The 15,659-nt window shown below is 55.7% G+C and overlaps 9 protein-coding genes across 9 annotated transcripts; 4 read left to right on the top strand and 5 right to left on the bottom strand.

Annotated features, from left to right (window-relative positions):
• Window positions 1-595: 595 nt before the first annotated feature.
• INS49_011329 (uncharacterized protein) lies at window positions 596-1,446 on the bottom strand (the record flags this gene model as incomplete). The annotated part of the gene is made up of 2 exons (XM_043172048.1): window positions 596-1,263; window positions 1,347-1,446. The coding sequence occupies 2 exons, from the start codon at window positions 1,444-1,446 to the stop codon at window positions 596-598; spliced, it is 768 nt and encodes a 255-aa protein (XP_043023793.1).
• A 360-nt stretch (window positions 1,447-1,806) lies between these two features.
• On the top strand, window positions 1,807-2,517 carry INS49_011328 (uncharacterized protein; the record flags this gene model as incomplete). Its single annotated transcript, XM_043172047.1, has 2 exons — window positions 1,807-1,960; window positions 2,054-2,517. The coding sequence occupies 2 exons, from the start codon at window positions 1,807-1,809 to the stop codon at window positions 2,515-2,517; spliced, it is 618 nt and encodes a 205-aa protein (XP_043023792.1).
• Window positions 2,518-3,316: 799 nt separating this feature from the next.
• INS49_011327 (uncharacterized protein) lies at window positions 3,317-4,447 on the bottom strand (the record flags this gene model as incomplete). The annotated part of the gene is made up of 1 exon (XM_043172046.1): window positions 3,317-4,447. The coding sequence occupies one exon, from the start codon at window positions 4,445-4,447 to the stop codon at window positions 3,317-3,319; it is 1,131 nt and encodes a 376-aa protein (XP_043023791.1).
• Window positions 4,448-4,776: 329 nt separating this feature from the next.
• On the top strand, window positions 4,777-5,798 carry INS49_011326 (uncharacterized protein; the record flags this gene model as incomplete). The annotated part of the gene is made up of 6 exons (XM_043172045.1): window positions 4,777-4,849; window positions 4,924-4,963; window positions 5,120-5,223; window positions 5,282-5,385; window positions 5,443-5,592; window positions 5,652-5,798. 6 exons carry the CDS (start codon window positions 4,777-4,779, stop codon window positions 5,796-5,798), a joined length of 618 nt encoding a protein of 205 aa, XP_043023790.1.
• A 155-nt stretch (window positions 5,799-5,953) lies between these two features.
• Window positions 5,954-6,977, bottom strand: INS49_011325 (uncharacterized protein; the record flags this gene model as incomplete). Its single annotated transcript, XM_043172044.1, has 3 exons — window positions 5,954-6,049; window positions 6,245-6,572; window positions 6,733-6,977. The coding sequence occupies 3 exons, from the start codon at window positions 6,975-6,977 to the stop codon at window positions 5,954-5,956; spliced, it is 669 nt and encodes a 222-aa protein (XP_043023789.1).
• Window positions 6,978-7,386: 409 nt separating this feature from the next.
• On the bottom strand, window positions 7,387-8,541 carry INS49_011324 (uncharacterized protein; the record flags this gene model as incomplete). Its single annotated transcript, XM_043172043.1, has 1 exon — window positions 7,387-8,541. The coding sequence occupies one exon, from the start codon at window positions 8,539-8,541 to the stop codon at window positions 7,387-7,389; it is 1,155 nt and encodes a 384-aa protein (XP_043023788.1).
• A 2,646-nt stretch (window positions 8,542-11,187) lies between these two features.
• INS49_011323 (uncharacterized protein) lies at window positions 11,188-11,971 on the top strand (the record flags this gene model as incomplete). Its single annotated transcript, XM_043172042.1, has 2 exons — window positions 11,188-11,359; window positions 11,424-11,971. The coding sequence occupies 2 exons, from the start codon at window positions 11,188-11,190 to the stop codon at window positions 11,969-11,971; spliced, it is 720 nt and encodes a 239-aa protein (XP_043023787.1).
• Window positions 11,972-12,463: 492 nt separating this feature from the next.
• Window positions 12,464-12,876, top strand: INS49_011322 (uncharacterized protein; the record flags this gene model as incomplete). The annotated part of the gene is made up of 3 exons (XM_043172041.1): window positions 12,464-12,544; window positions 12,631-12,708; window positions 12,793-12,876. 3 exons carry the CDS (start codon window positions 12,464-12,466, stop codon window positions 12,874-12,876), a joined length of 243 nt encoding a protein of 80 aa, XP_043023786.1.
• A 435-nt stretch (window positions 12,877-13,311) lies between these two features.
• On the bottom strand, window positions 13,312-15,338 carry INS49_011321 (uncharacterized protein; the record flags this gene model as incomplete). Its single annotated transcript, XM_043172040.1, has 2 exons — window positions 13,312-14,121; window positions 14,184-15,338. 2 exons carry the CDS (start codon window positions 15,336-15,338, stop codon window positions 13,312-13,314), a joined length of 1,965 nt encoding a protein of 654 aa, XP_043023785.1.
• Window positions 15,339-15,659: the final 321 nt, after the last annotated feature.

The following is a 15,659-nucleotide window of genomic DNA, read 5'->3' as shown; positions in this document are numbered from 1 at the left end:
AATGAGATATTGCAGAAAAGTATGGAGCTTACAAGAGCCCACATTACCCGCATTATGATGAGGTTGGACATTGTTCGAGTCAAAGCCAGAGAAGAATGGGATGATTAGGTCTGATCTGGTCTGGACGATGCAATGTCGCGCATTGAACGCGACATTTGAGCTGGACACATTTGGCTTTACACCGGCAAGCTCACATACCAAAATAAGCTTTGCAGGCAGATATGTGTGACAACAATCCAAACGTTTGAGACGCATTGTGTTGTCCATAGAAACCAGCGATTCTTACCGTGCAGTTCACTAAGCCTCCAAATTTCGTGATCGGGAGGGATGCGGCAAGACCGGTTTCTTTGGGTCACTCAGTGATACACTCGGCAGAGAAATTATGGCCTATTTTATCTCAGCAAGAAGCTACGCTGGAGTCAATGGGCCAAGGTCTTCCGATAATGGTCTGGATATGGGTATCTATATCAAACGAAGCATACTTTCGCGTTTCTCATTCTCGTGGAACAGCCATTCGACCAGTGCAAATCAACAGTAACGCCTACAAACACGGCAGCCTTTCCCCGACGGCAGAGCACATGGCCGGCTTGGCCTCTCAGGCCCCCTTATAGTCGTACTTCAGCGCCGTCAGCTCCCTCTCCGGGTCGACGTTCGCCATCAGCAGCTTGGCCACGATGACGACTGCGTACACGATGGCGGGCAGGTTCCCCAGGCCGAGCCAGCCAAAGTGCTGGCGCTGGTCCTCGCTGCCGTCATAGTGCTCGCTGGTCCCCCCGCCGCGCCGCTGCACCAGCAGGCCGTACAGGACCAGCACGGCGCAGAGTCCGACGTTCAGCAGCGGCAGGTGCCTCTCGAGCGGGCTCTTCTGCGGCGCGACGCTGAAGCTGCTCGCGCGCCGCCTCCGCTGGCGCCGCTGGCTGAGGGTGCTCATCCCGCTAGGGCCACCGCCGCCCGACCCGGACGCCGACACACCTGGGCCATCGTTGCCGTCGCCACCGCCCTGCTGGCCTCGCGTGGAACCCGAACTGGCCCAGGCGTCCAGCGCGTGGATGCCCGTCTCGGTCGGCGGGAGGCTGAAGAGGAGGAAGGACGTGCTTGCCAGGGAGGTCAGGCCCAGCACGGCGATGAGGGTCGTCGAGGGGCGGAAGAGCGCCAGGAGGTAGGGTATGCACGAGAGGATTGGCAGTGCGAGGAGGATGATCTGGTACTGCTGGTTGGTGGTTGCGTTCTGCTCTGCGAGGGTCTGAATGAGCTTCTCCTGTTCTGTTCGGGGGAAGGTTAGCCATCCGTGCACATGGAAAGGTTACATGTGATAGTATTCTACTGATAAGGGCCTGGGAGCATACCCTCTTCATCCAGGACCTCCGGGGTGCTCCCGTTGGAACTCTCATCGGTGGGGTAGTGGAATGTGCGACGGAGTCGCGTCCTTGCGTTGCCTATGTCCATGTTGCTTCACTCTCTGTAGGGGAGGCCGCGTTGAAACAGCCCCGCTGTGGTGCTGAGGACGAGCTCTTAAGTGAGGGCGACCTGAAAGTGAGGCGGCAAGCTATGTGCTGGCGAGGTTACATGGGATGAAGTGAAAGTAGCAGGGCGGATCGCAAATAAGGTTCGAGAGCTGAACTTCTACCGAGCTATGTACCGCGGCCTAGCAGCCTAGGTGACGTCGATCTACCCCAAGAGCCGCTGCCGGCGTGAGAAACAGGGGTCTGGGGTTCCACAGTGAGGTGGGATGATCGACTTCAGCCCTGAATTATTCCAACGTCTTTCTCCATCCGACGACCAATCTGCACACACACGGTCGCAGACATGTTGCCAAGGCCGATATGTAGGACGTCAGTCCTCCGGGCACTGAGGGTGCCCGTCTCCAGGAGAGCTTTGCCGCAAAGAAGGTCGCTCATCGCCGCACCGAAGCCCGGAGATGGACCTCTGATGGAAAGACGGGCCGACAGGGAGCTGCCAGGTGAGCCCGGCCGTCCTCTTTGCCCACATGGCCCTACCAGCACCGTCCGCGGATGACTGGACTGGACTGACTGACTAACATGGTGGCTCGCAGACGTCGAGGCAAACCGCTTCCGCTGGTCACGCACGCTGCCCGTCTTCTTCGCCATCGTCGCCGCCGCCAGCGTTGCCATCTTCAACTACCAGAAGAGCTCGTCGCCCGTGGTGTCGTCGACGCTGTACGCGCTGCGCCACAACGCCAGGGCCCGCGAGTACCTCGGAGACGAGATCTACTTCCAGCAGCAGATCCCCTGGATCAGCGGCGAGATGAACCAGCTGCACGGCCGCATCGACATCTCCTTCGCCGTCAAGGGCACCAGGAACTCAGGCGTCATGCACTTCGCCAGCTTCAGGCCCACGCCCAAGGGCGTCTTCGAGACCACCGAGTGGAGCCTCGAGACGAGCGACGGGAAGAGGATCGACCTCCTCGACGACGGGGACCCGTTCCGCGCGATGAGGATGGCTGGTGGGCTGGACGATGATGAAGATGAGGGGACCACGAGGGGATTCAGGCACTAGATGGAGTTCTATGGCACGCGAGGCGATGTCGTCTCCCACAATGGAGGTGTGTCAATGATTTCAACGAACGGAACGACGTTCGTGGTCGCCATTCTCGAGTCGTCAGCGATATGCTATTAATGCATAAGCATGCATAAGCATGGAATATGAACCCATAGCAGCAGGAGTGCGCGTTTGAGCAACACTTCGCGAGGTATCCAGTTACACAATGATCTGGGCTGGATATGCTCAAGGGGGCTCATGAGGTACACCGTATGCCTCGGCCGGTCTTCGAATCAGGACGGCAAGAGTTGTCGGGATTGCAGCAAAGAGACCTGTGTATTATTTGGTAGACACGCTGTACAATAGTCTCAGCATTTGCAATCACAAGATTGGCGCCAATGAGTTGTTGACCTGAATACTCTTCCCCGTTTTGAATCGCTCCTGAGTCTTGTACCCATCATCAGAATCCGTCGCAGCAGACAGCAGTAGCTATTGACGGGAGTTGATGCTGAGGCATGAGTCTCACTCCTTGTCTCATTAGCTCTCCCGAAGATATATGGGCTGCGATGCTCCAAGGTCCCGACGCGCAGGTCGGCCAGCGCAGCCTTCCTTTGAAATGAACTATCGGGAGAACCTGCTAGATATTGTGGTGACAAGCCGTGTACCCGCATAAAGCATTGGGAACTGTGAGAGCTGGTCTGTTTGCCGTAGCTGGTTCATGAAGTATGTCAGTATGCTCCAGGAACATCTCATCAGTATCATTGCGTGCTCCAGAGTGTTCTCATGTACTTTTATTTTGCTCGCCAGGGTACATATCCTACACAGCGATCGGCGTCGCAGCCTCCTCAGCGGTCTCATGCAAACCCATCTGAACAGCCTCCACTATCCTGCCCTCCTTTCTCAACTGCTTCAGCTCCAAGTGCATCTTCCGTGCCCCAGTGAGGTCTTGTTCGGCATTGGGGAATCTCTCGTTCAGCGCTTGGTTCATCCTGTCAATGAACTCCTGCGGTGGTGGGTCCTGCTTGACCGCGTCCGAGATCCTGACCAGCGCGCCCTTGGGTCCCGGGACACACCCCTTGACTACGATGATACCCAGGTCGTTGTCCGCCCGCAGGACAGCCAGGTTTTGCATCGTCACTCTCTCATTGCCCATGCGCCCGGGCATCTTCTTGCCGGGCAGGATTCTCGAACCGCTTCCTTGCGAGGGGCCCGCGCTACCCATAGTCCTGTGGTTCTTCGAGTTACCGTGACTCGCCTCTTGTCCGCTGAACCCGTGCCTCTTCATGCCACCCGCGAACCCCTGGCCCCTCGAGTTCGCCCTGACGTCCACCCACTGTCCCTTATGAAACCAATCCGGCAGCAGCTGCACTCCCACGGGCGGTGCCAGCCCCGCCTCGTCGCGCACCTGGAACTCGACGATGTGCTCCTTGGGCGGGATCCCCTTGGCCTCGTAGTACCCCAGCTCCGGCGCGGTTACGTTGCCGGGGCGCTTCGACCCGCAGCCGATCTGCACGGCGCAGTAGCCGTGCGTCTCGCGGTCCTTGTGAGCGACGACCTGGCACTCCTCGACCTGGAGCACCGTGCAGGCCATGCGCTTGCCGTTCTGCGTGTAGTATGCCGTCATGCCCTTCTTGGTCGCCAGGATCCCCGTCCGGAGGGGTGTGTTGCGCTGCTTGCGCTTCTGGGCGGCCGCAGGGGATGTCGTCGGCTCCGGCAGGCCGTTGCCCGAGTTGTATTTTACCTGGAAGCTCGAACGCTTCGGGAGGGTGCTCCAGCCGTATTTGACGCCGCGCGTCTGGGTGGTCTGCGCGGCGGCGGCGACGGAGAGGGCGGGTCGGAAGGCTAGCGACGTCGTTTGGGGGCGTTGTATGCCGGCGATGAGGGCCGAGGGCGCCCTTGACGGTCGGGGTATTGATGCCCAGCACCTCGCGGGTATGTTGGGCGCCATTGTCGCTACGCTGCGTGTCAAGCGAACGAACGGCGATGTGAGGTCGTGGGTGCGAGGGTGAGGTGCCAATCCACCCGAAATTTGAGGTTCTGGCGTCGCTGTACCCAGCACCTGCTGCAGCCGAATGAGTTTGCCTGCCACGGCCGTCGAAGAAAAGTTGTGGAGATAAAATACAGTACAGCCGCAGCGTAAGTTACGGGCTCACAGACCCCCAGCACCACCAACCCCCTGGGCAGCCGATGCGACGAACCTGAGAACTTGCAGGAGGGACATTCACCTCACCATTTCTTTTGTTTGACCTGCGACTCTCGTTGACCCCAAGATCCAGAATGGTCTACTACTTTACCTCAACCGTGGTCGACCCGCCTGCCTATGTTTACGTAGGCAAGGACAAGTTCGAGAGTGCGTGGACTCGTGCCCAAGTGCCCACAATCGTTGTAAAGAGGCCGAGTGACAACTGACACCGTTCCTCACAGACGAGGATCTCATCAAGCATGGGTGGGAAGAGGATGTTTGGTAAGTTTTATCTGGGTACTGGCGGTCTGCGTTTGCTGGAACAACGTACTCACAAGGCTGCAGGGTATGAGAGAGAGCCGTACTTTTGCGGAATGCCCATCACCGGCCTGACTTGTTTGTGTGGTATTTCTAGTTTCATGTGGACAAGCTTTCTAGTGCGCATATTTACCTGCGGCTAAGAGAGGGCGAGACGTGGGAGAACATCCCCGAACCTCTCGTCACGGATCTGGCACAGCTTACCAAGGCCAACTCGATCGAAGGTATGCCATACCGCCGTCAATTGAACGGAGACCTGAGTGCTCAGAGAGATATGTTCAGGCAACAAGAAGGACAACATCACCATCATTTACACACCATGGTCGAACCTCAAGAAAGACGGCAGCATGGCAGTCGGCCAGGTCTCCTTCCACAGCGACAAAAAGGTTTGCTATTCCTCAGACCATCAGGCGTTGGGACTCCTTTTCTGACTTCTTTACTAGGTCAAGAGGGTCCTGGTGCGTGAGAGGGAAAACGCAATCATCAACAGACTCAACAAGACCAAGGTTGAGAAACATCCCGACCTGAAGCAGGAGAAGGACGACCGGCAGCGAGAGCTGCGGAAAAAGGACCAGGCTGCCCAGCTGGCACGAGTATGTGTTATTTGCTACCCATCTCAGCGGCTGTCAGTCGATACTAATTCCCCCTCCAGAAGAAGGAAGAAGCCCGGATTAAGAAGGAGAGAGAGCAGCTGAAGTACCAGAAGGATCATGCGTACGATGATATTTTCAGCGAGGAGAACATGGCAGCATCGAGCAACCAAGACCGAGACGAGAACTGGGAGGACGATTTTATGTAGCTACCAACGGGATAGTGGTGGTACGCCATATGGTGGCTCGATAATCGAAGCTGATAATATCGGCTGGGACAAGCATTGAGATACTGCCATCCTTCGCAAATCTGTAGCATACAAGTGAACTACCCGCTTGGATTTCTCCCAGGTAGACCACATCTCTACTGGCCCGGACCACGACCGCCAATTCCGCTGCCCATCTGATTGATGTCCGTACCCTTTATCTTGTGGTCATTTGGATTTGCCGCGGCCTCGTACTGCAACATCTCAAATCAGTCACCTCCATCTTTAAGAACCAGGGTCAAGGGAAGCCAGTCTGCAGCACTGCATCCAGGACTGTGGAAATATTGAATTCGCTGCGGCTACCCTCATGGAAGTGCAGTCCCATTACACAGTAATGACAGAAAAGCAATGACATTTCCGAGAGCGTGATGGGGAGGGGAATCACTCACAAGGATATTGGCCGGGGCCCGGCCCAATTGCATCCATTCGCCCTTGAAGCCGAGGTACGAGATCCTCGTGACGTCCTCGTCGCCGTCGCCAAAGTTGTCCGGGAAGAAGAGGGCCAGGCGCTGGACCTTGCCGAACTTGGCGCGCTTGACGGGCAGATCCTGCACCTCGGAGGTATGCGAGAGCTCGAACTCCTGCTCGGCGGACGCGTCCTCGGCCGCCTCGAAGTCGATGTCCTCCCTGTTCTGGAAGACCTTGAGCGTCTTGGGCGCGCTGGCCGACTGCGACGTGCGGATGAGGATCGAGTGCAGTTTCACCTGCCCGGCGAAACTGCAAGGCCCAGTGCTGTCAGTCGACTTCTATCTGCATCTCTCCCTCTCTCTTTCTGTGTGTGTGGACGTGTGTATGTATGGGTGTGTGTATGTGTGGGTGTGGGTGTGAGAATGTGTGCGAGCGGATCTTTCGTGCTTGGTCGTTGTTTGAGACTCACGGGATGTTAATGATCAATTGTTCGTCGGCATCGCTGGCCACCTCGGGCTGGCCGCTCAGTCTGTCGGTCCATTCCTTCTTGGTTATGGCCTTGCCCGAGCCGTGGACGCTCTCGTTGAGGGTGGTGATATTATCGAAGTCGATGTGCTGATACAGTGAGAACTGCAGCGCCGGGGTAATATCGTCAGAATGATCGTGCTCATCACCACCATGATGGTGATCATGCTCATCGTGACAGTGAGACATCCTGGGCAATGATTGTTGATATGAAAAGTTGGGAGAATTACGAGTTGAGTGTGACGGTGAGTGAACAGGTTTAACTGTAGCTGATGACTTTTGTAAGTCACAGCCGGGAGGTTGCAGATCGGTCCACTCAGCTCGACAATCCCGCTATCTTAACAGTACCTACCGCCAGCCAACACTCAACCACAAACAAGCATACCAATCCAGATTTCGTAGGGGTACCTCACACTTGAGAAAAGAGTATTCACTCCGCTACTTTAATGATACCATTCGATAGGAAAGAACTGATTTCTGTCCTCCCTTGACGGGAAATGAGTTCAATATCCACGGTCAAAACTGTCTCTGTCCGCCGAAGACACAGGTTGCACACAACTTTCTCGACCTCCTCTCAAGGCTGAAAGAATCAAGGCTTCTACTTAAAACCCGACTTTGCCTTGTGCTTCCCCTTGATCTTCTTTCTGAGCACGGAGGTTCTAGTCCCGAACTCACCGCGGATCGGCTGGGACATTGTCTGGAAAGGACCGAAGTTCTGGCTCTGGCTCTGGCTCTGAGCTTGACTCTGGCTTCCGAACCCAAAGCCCTGATACTGTCCCTGGCTCTTCGCGAACATCTGAGGCGGCGGACTCGATCGGACCTCATCCGGCACAGGCGCCTGACTGAGCGAGTCGCCAAAGCCCTCGAGCTTAATCCCTAGCTGTGCTTTCCTCTCGGCTCTCCGGCGCCGGCGTTCCACTTCTTTCTCCCGCCTGCGCTTCGCCGCTTGTTCAAGTCCATCCGCCCCCTTCCCCTTGCGCGAGTATCTGTAATCCTTGGGGTCGCTGCCTCTCTGCTCAGGCCAGAGAGACATAACGCGGCTTTGTCCTTGCTTTGCTGGAGGAGTGAACTTGCTTGATGGAAGATACATACGCAGGCGCGTCACGGCTGGACATTCCCGATCAGACGTGTCATCTTCCTCTTGCGTCTCGAACGATTCGGCAACTTGGGAGGTTGCTCGAGATGATGACGGTGTTGCTGAAGGTGTCGGTAATGTCATTTCTGACCCTGCGCGAGAAAAAGGTAGCTCTTCATACAAGTCATCGACTGCGGATTGACTGTTTCCTTCTCTCGGCTTAGCCCTTGAGGCAAGGTCTAGAGTTGGTTGAGGTGCCATGTAGATGCCTTTCTCTGACAAGTACACTTCGGCAGCCATTCTCTCCAACGCAAGCTGCATGTATCTCCATTGGGCTGCTGCCAGCGACTCAGCTGCCATCCGGCTGGACCAATCGATGGAGAACCGTTCGAAGAAAGCGGTGACGTCGAGTGTCGGCCCAAATGTGCCGCATTCAAAGAGCTGGACGTCGCTCGATTTCTTAAGCCGCTCGAGGTCTCGATTCCACAGGGCATCCAATCTTGTGAGATCCAGAGCGTGCCATTGGTCTTTGAATCCTAGCAAAGGCTGCAACGCGACGTGCTCGTGTGTTTCTCGCTTCTCCGATATGTCTTTGATGGAACCAAAAGGCCCGACGCCGTTGTCACCACCCGACACGAAATCGTATTCCCTAAAGAAAGCGACGTTGATCTCGTGCATGAGTTTGACCAGATAGTATCTCAATTGGATTGTGTTGTGATTTGGGAAACTCCTGATCCGACGCTGGCGACTGAGCTGTCTGCCGTCTTCGACCGCATCAGGAACGACAAGGGCATCTTCGACCTCTCGTAGCCTCCTTTTTCTCAGTGAAGTCCTCCATTGGGTGTCATCCCACGCAGTTTTCGTCGATTTTTCAGGCCATCCCGGCCACTGAGCATTTCCAAATGTAATGGCAACAGCTGATGAGGTCAGGTTCAGGTCATTGGCCAATACAAAAAGCTGGAAGAGTTGAAGCTTGTTGTTGTCGACGTGAGCACCGGCAGCCTCGCTTGCTGGACTATGGCGGCCCTTCGATGCGGAACGTCGGAGAGGTACTGCATGTAGCGATGCGATTCCTGCAAGCTCATCAAGATTGGTGTGAGAGCCCGGGAGTTGCACCACCTGATGATGAAAGCTTGCACTCCCATCTTGAGAGTTGATCGTGAGGTGAAATAGCTGCACGCGGGAATTGCGACTAGAATAAACCAACACGAGGGAACTAGCCCATTCAGCAGAAGATTGCAATCTCACCACAGACATTTTCAGAGTTTGTTTGGTCTGACCTCTGAAATGTGGGCATGAGATCAGTATACTCGGGTTCCTTGCTTCCTGATCTCCAATACTGCTTGTGTCTAGCACGTAAAGCTTTTCTGTGGTGAGCACCAGGACATGGGATGGACATCCTTCGATAGATTGAGCTTCAAGCAGCACGTCTGCGCTGTGACGCCTGGAAAAATTGAGATGCGGATGGACTTTGGATCCCTCAGTGTCCAAACCCTGGACACGTGCGTTATCGCAAATAAGCAGTCCATCGTACTTTGGGTCGGATTCAACATGGCCAGTGAGGTAGTCAGTGTGGAGCGAACGGGATACCGATCCATGGGTCTCCGATGGGCTGCTGTCACGCTCCCAGTCATCGACTCTCGCCGATTTGCAGACCCATGCAATCCGGTAATTGTTCTCGGAGGGACGCGGTTGATTGGAAGGCCAAGACGATGGCGAGAGTCCACAAGTTCCTCTGGTCTTCGGAATGGCTGTATAAATTCCTGGCCCCCCATGGTGATTACCCTGGCTATCAATGAACCAGACCGACCAATCCCCACAGATGTCCACAATCGCAATCTGTGCAGCATCTGTTTCTGAGCCGACGTTGACTGAGAAGTCAGAGTGATCAACTCCTCCGGTAGCATCCTTGGTCAGCGTAACAAGAGGGCCCAGTGCAATGTGCTGCACATCTGCATCGCCCAATATCGCCGTTTGCGCCGCTCCAGACGTAGGTTTCGCGCGAATCTCTGGTTGGAAGATGGTTGTTGACGTTGACCTTTGAGCGATGAGCCATCTAATCGGGTCATATTGTCTCGGCTTGGTGGCGAACAGTATCTTAGATATGGAGGATCCGTCGCTGCTCCAAGTCCCATGAAACTGTGACTGAGGTGCTCCTATTGGGAGCGATGACTCGGCCCACGTCCACTTTTCCAAGGCAACCATGGACACCCGAAGAATATGGCCAGCCTCGCCAGCCGCCATCGCCACGGCTGGCCGTGATACGGGGTGAGAAGGACTTCTCAGGTCGGAGATCTCTCCAACTGCGAGAACCGATCCTGCTTGACTTTCCACGCCATAATCATGCGACCGAGAGGCACGAAGCTGTTCCGATATTGTCCCTTGCAGGCTTAAGTTTCCGAGGAAAGCCTCCGGGTAAGTCTTGAGCAGCCAGTACTTTTGAGATTTGATATCCTTGAAAGTGCCTGCATGGGGTGCACCGGACCTTGTCCGTGTTGGCGGGAACCACTGCTCGGAGGGCAAAACTTGTTGAAACGATGGCGCTACGGGCTTGGTCAGTATCATGCCCACCTAGAAAACAACAGGAGCCCAAGTGCCGTTGACTGGTCACGCACGGTTTTCAACTATCCGACTGAAGCCCAGGTCTCCAATGTCTGTATGCTCATCACGGGCAGAGTGGTATGAGAGTTGGCCCACATGACCGAGTAAGACGTCGTTCACTCGATGAATCTCAATTTTGTCGGATATTTTGTTTTGAGCTACCTGGTGATGCCCACCACCGCCCGACTTGGGGCTGCCCTCAGCCATAAGCTTTATCGGTCTTAAATCTGTTCACTAAATTCGGGGTTGGAGCATGCATAGCGATGGCCGAGCCAGCACGAGCTTTCCAGAAAAGTGTTATAGGAAAAAGATATGGGTGAAGAATGTCCTGGCTTGTATCGAGAGAAAGTAAAACTTTATCCCCCAAAAAAGGTAGTGAGAGACGGGCCAGATCCACTGCGAGTTAAAGTGAGCAGCCAATGGACCGACACCCTAGTTGGACCCCTGGCCGCGGGTACGTACCTTATTAGCGTGCTTGGACATGACAGGCGTGCACGATTATTGCTCTGGCAACGGACCGAGATCTACAGAGACGGGAATCGGCTTTCGCATTCACTTTGGTCCCTCACCCACGCTCCATCTGGCACTGCGACATTCCTCCGCCCAAAGCAGTCACCTCATCTCGAAACGACGCCATCAAATTCCACACGAACCACCCATCAAATATACTGCCAGAAGATGTCTACCGTATTTGAGCCCAGGAGCTCACAGAGCCGACAAACAATGGCCACGCCATCCGTGGCGGACAGCCTGCCGAGCATCAACTTCGGATTCGACGAGCTGCGCGATCGCATGGCCAGGTTCACGGCCAAGTTCGATGCCTTCATCGAGCAAGGGCGAAAGAGAGTGCTGGAGGAGAAGAATCAATTCGTTATGCAGGTCACAGAGCTCCAAGGTGGGCGCCTCCCTTGCGCTCCCCGACACACCGCAATGCTGGGGCTGACTTGAGCGCTATCTAGAGGACCAAAGAATGAAGAGAAAAGATATCGACATACTCCAGATGAAGACGAACACACACCAAAACAGCATCGCCAAGGAGGCAGCCGAAACCCGCGAGATGCAAGCCGCCATCGCCTCGCTCAGCGCGGAGCGCGACAAGCAGCTCGCGCTCCGGGACACGCTCCAGAAGCAGATTGAGGAGACGCAGAAGGAGATCGACGCGCGGCTGGCGGCGCAGCGGGCGCACCAGGCCCAGCAGGAGGCGCAGGCGCGCTTCAACGTGCCGGAGCTGGACTTCTGGATCACGAACCTGTGCCTCAAGATCGAGGGGGCCGGGCAGGACGACAGGCTCAAGTTTGTGTTCTCGCACATCGACGAGAAGGACTGGGAGCGCGAGGCGTGGTTCGAGCTGAGCACGACGTCGAGGGACTATGAGGTGAAGCACTGCAGGCCGAAGCTGGACAGGGAGAGCGTCGAGAGGGTTCTGGAGAGGACGAACGAGACGAGGGAGCTGGCGGTGTTATTGAAGGGGATGAGGGAGCTGTTCGTGGAGGCTTTCAAGAGCTGAGCTGGCGCAATTCTGCAATGAAGTTGGAATTTGTGCGCACGCACGGGAACTGCAGGAAGGTTTGAAATCGAGCAGCCTAACCACGATCAGGGTGACTGTGTGATTCCAGCTGTCTTCTTGTCCATTTGGAGTGCCTGTATGCCGTCCACCACCAGAGTGCCTGATCCCACAAGAGGAAGGCAGACAAGGGAGTCATGGTGGCAGCCTCACAGACTGCAGTGGCTGAGACGAGTAATGACGCGAATGAAATATGACACGAAACATTTCAATCCATACCGTTAGAATGAAAGGGTAATGGAATACAGAACACCACAATATCTTTCACGACGCGAAGGTGGCGTTCGTTGTTTCCGCATAACATGCAGGGTCCACGAAGCAGCGCCCCCACCAGGAAACCCGCGGATTCGTTTGGCTTCCATGTAGGTACCTTATCCGCGCTCATTCAGAACCTCAACTCTACCACACCAACATACAACCCAGAGACAACACAATATGCCGCCTCCACCAGAAGAAAACAAGCAGGCCTCGGCGCAAGTCGCTGTAGACCTTCTCTGGGAGATCTCTCAGATCCTCGTGAGCAAGCCGCCCAATCCTCCATCGTGCGCGACCATCCGCCGTAACACCTATGACCGCGTGCTGATCGCGTGCGCCCAACACAGAACTGCCACCTCGACCGGCGAGAGATATCAATATGTACTTCCTTGATTGAGCGGGGAGTCAATCCGGAGGCGCTTGCTGTAAGTCTGTCACGTGTGCTTCCTCGTTTCCCCTGCGCTGTCCCCTGCCTGGCGTTCGAATCGCTCACTTTCGCCCGACTGCAGACCACCATCAAGGAGCTGCGCAAGGGCGCCCAGGAGACCAAGATTGAGCTCGAGTCGCGCAAGCAGCAGCAGCAACAACAATGACTGAGCCTGCGCTTCAGATGGTTCATGGAGTTCGGCGTCTTTGTCACCAAGTTATGCGTTGCTTTTGATCATTACTATTTTGAGGGATGCGTCGGCGGACACCAAGTTTTCTGGAAGCACCCGAGGTTTGCGAATCGATTACTTGCTATGTGAATACCTCTGCACGGCTTGTGCAATTAAGTCAATATGGCCCCCGGGCGTTTACCAACAGCCGTTTAATCAAACAGCCACCCATCCACCAGACGCCGAATGCCCTGCGCCGAGCCCAAAGTTTTCCAACCCCATCGAATGCATGTGTGCTAACCCAACTGATCGTCCCTCACCGAAGCCCAGCCGGTTGCCTCCGATATCAGGTATGCCGAACGCCGTCGCCTTTCAAAACACCAATGGCAATGCAATCTCCCGAAGTTTCCCGTAGACGAGTTCCATGGCTCCTCACCTATGGCCGAACAACATGATATCTTCGTCCTCGTTGTCGTCATCCTCCTCCTCGTTCTCCGAGTCCTCGGCGTCTGTGTCGTCTTCGTAGTCGTCGTCCTCTTCGCTTTCGGGCCCGCTCCGGGCCTCGCCTCCCCAGAAGTCGAGTTCTTCGTCCTCGTCGTCTTCAATCGTGGGGTATGGCGCCGGGACTGCCTGCGTACGTAGGCTAGTCGGACTTGTGGCGTCTTGGCTCAAGCTATAGTGCGCATGCGAAGGATTTGAGTGCAGTCCTGGGGTAGAGCTTGACCCATTGGTGCGGTCCTGTAATGAGCGCTGAGGGTGCGCCTGCGTTGCTGTGGTCGCTGGGACTGAATGTCCGGGCGCGGGTGCTTGCTCACTCTCAGCCCTCTCACCGGGCATCTCAGACCGCTCTAGTTCCACTGTGTTATATGAGCGGCAAATCTGGCAACGCAAGCCCAGGAAATGGTATTGCGTGGTGCATTTTGCTGAACAGTCGTTGCAGAGGATTATCGACGTGACGTTCTCGAATTCTTCCGGCATCGGCTGCTCGCGGATGATGTTCGCCAGGTTTGTGAACAGCGCCTCCATGTTCACAATGCTCTTGCTGCAGATTGGGCATTTGTAGGATGAGGCCATGTACTCATTGAAGCATGTGCGGTGGATCGAGTGACCACAGTCCATGAAAATGACGGTCTTGTGCGAGGCGAACATGTTCTCGCCGCAGATGGGACAGTCCGCGTCTGTCGCACGTTCTATGCATTTGTGGTTGTTAGTCTGTGTGATGGATATGCATGCGCGGCAGGTCTGTGTTTAAGAAAGTTAGCATCGCACGTGAAATAGTGAGGGCATCGCTGAAATGCACATACCTTGCAGTGGAAGAAGTCCTTGTCCAGCCCATGCCCAACTCGACAGATACCACAGTCATCACAATGATATATGGGTTTGTTGACGTCGTCGCTCCACAATTTGCAGATGTTGCAATAGTACTGAGCCGCGCACTCGCCACAGTTCACGCAGGTATCGGATGCCTTTTGCGCGTAACCACACAGCATGCACAGCATGTGTTTGGTCAGCTTCCGGGGCAAGATGTGCTCCTCGACCTCGTCATGACACAGCCTGCAAGTGTACCATTTCTCGCACGCCGCACACTGGAGCTTGACGTTCCGTCTGTAGTGCAAGCAGCCCAGTAATTGAGCCTCGGCGCCGTCGGCATCCTCCGCCTTCCCAGCGTCATCTTCCATGTCTTCCTCGTCATTGAGAATGGCCGTGGCGGGCACATATGTAGGTCGGCGGTCTTCATCTGAGACGTGGAGTCTGGCCCTGTCCTCGAGTCCAGTCCAGGACTTGAGCGTCTCCAGCGCTGAAACTCCAAAGCCGATATCTCGAGAGGTCGAAGCTGAGGCATGCTCAGTGGCGGGGACAGGCGTTGCGGGTTTCCCCTCAGCGACTGCCTTGGCGAGCCTGACGCTGGTATATTTTTCGGTAAGGAGCTGCTGTGTGAGGTATCTCTTTTGGTCGAAAGTGATATTGCTAGACTGGATACTGAGAATCCGCAGTCGCATTGCCCGCATGCCGTCGTCTGCAGGTAGCCTGCGGGACTCCCTCTCGGCCTGTGCGCCAGCGTCAATGGCACCCTCTAGCTCGGCGGCGCTCTCCGTGTCGGACAGCTCATGGCGCTCCATCTCGAGTCGTAGAGGAGCAATTGAGGGGACTGTCAATGGGCGTGACAGTTCGTCTGTGACGGGAGCAGTGACTCCCCTTCGCATTTGGGGGATGAGAAGAGGTGGGGACCTGGCACCAAGGGCTATGTCGGGAGTCCTTGTGAACCTTGCGAGGCTGGGGAAAGGAGTTGAAGGTCCGTCGCAGTCGGCAATGGCGTCGCCATTTTCCTCTGGGTAGTCGCCGCGTGAGAAGGGATGACGGGGCTCGGGCGAAGGTTCCACGGTGAAAGGGCTCGAGAAGCGACGGACGACGGTCTGGGTGACGGGGTTGATGATGTAGTCGGATACTAGGGATGACATTTGGAACCTGGTCGGGCAGGGCGATGCGGAACTGAGCGGCGGCCCATGTGAGGTGCCTCACAGAGACCCTAGGAGAATATGCAGAGGGGTCACAACGATAGTATAGGTTCTCGGCAGTTCGGACGGGGGTTATGGCAATTGGCACCCCAAAGTCAATCTGCTATCTGGGAAATGGTGGAATGGTATGCAAGTCAGTCTACTGCGTAGGGGTATGTTCAGATCTTTAATGTCGCAGCCTATCCCAGCACCTAGCACCGGGTGGAAAGCCAGGTGGTCTCGGCCCAGCACCGCTACGCTGGTAGTGCTGGGGTATGCGCCCGG

The sequence above is a fragment of the Diaporthe citri genome (assembly GCF_014595645.1).
Source record: "Diaporthe citri strain NFHF-8-4 chromosome Unknown scaffold_5, whole genome shotgun sequence".
NCBI lineage: Eukaryota > Fungi > Ascomycota > Sordariomycetes > Diaporthales > Diaporthaceae > Diaporthe > Diaporthe citri.
This window is presented reverse-complemented; position numbering and strand designations above follow the sequence as displayed.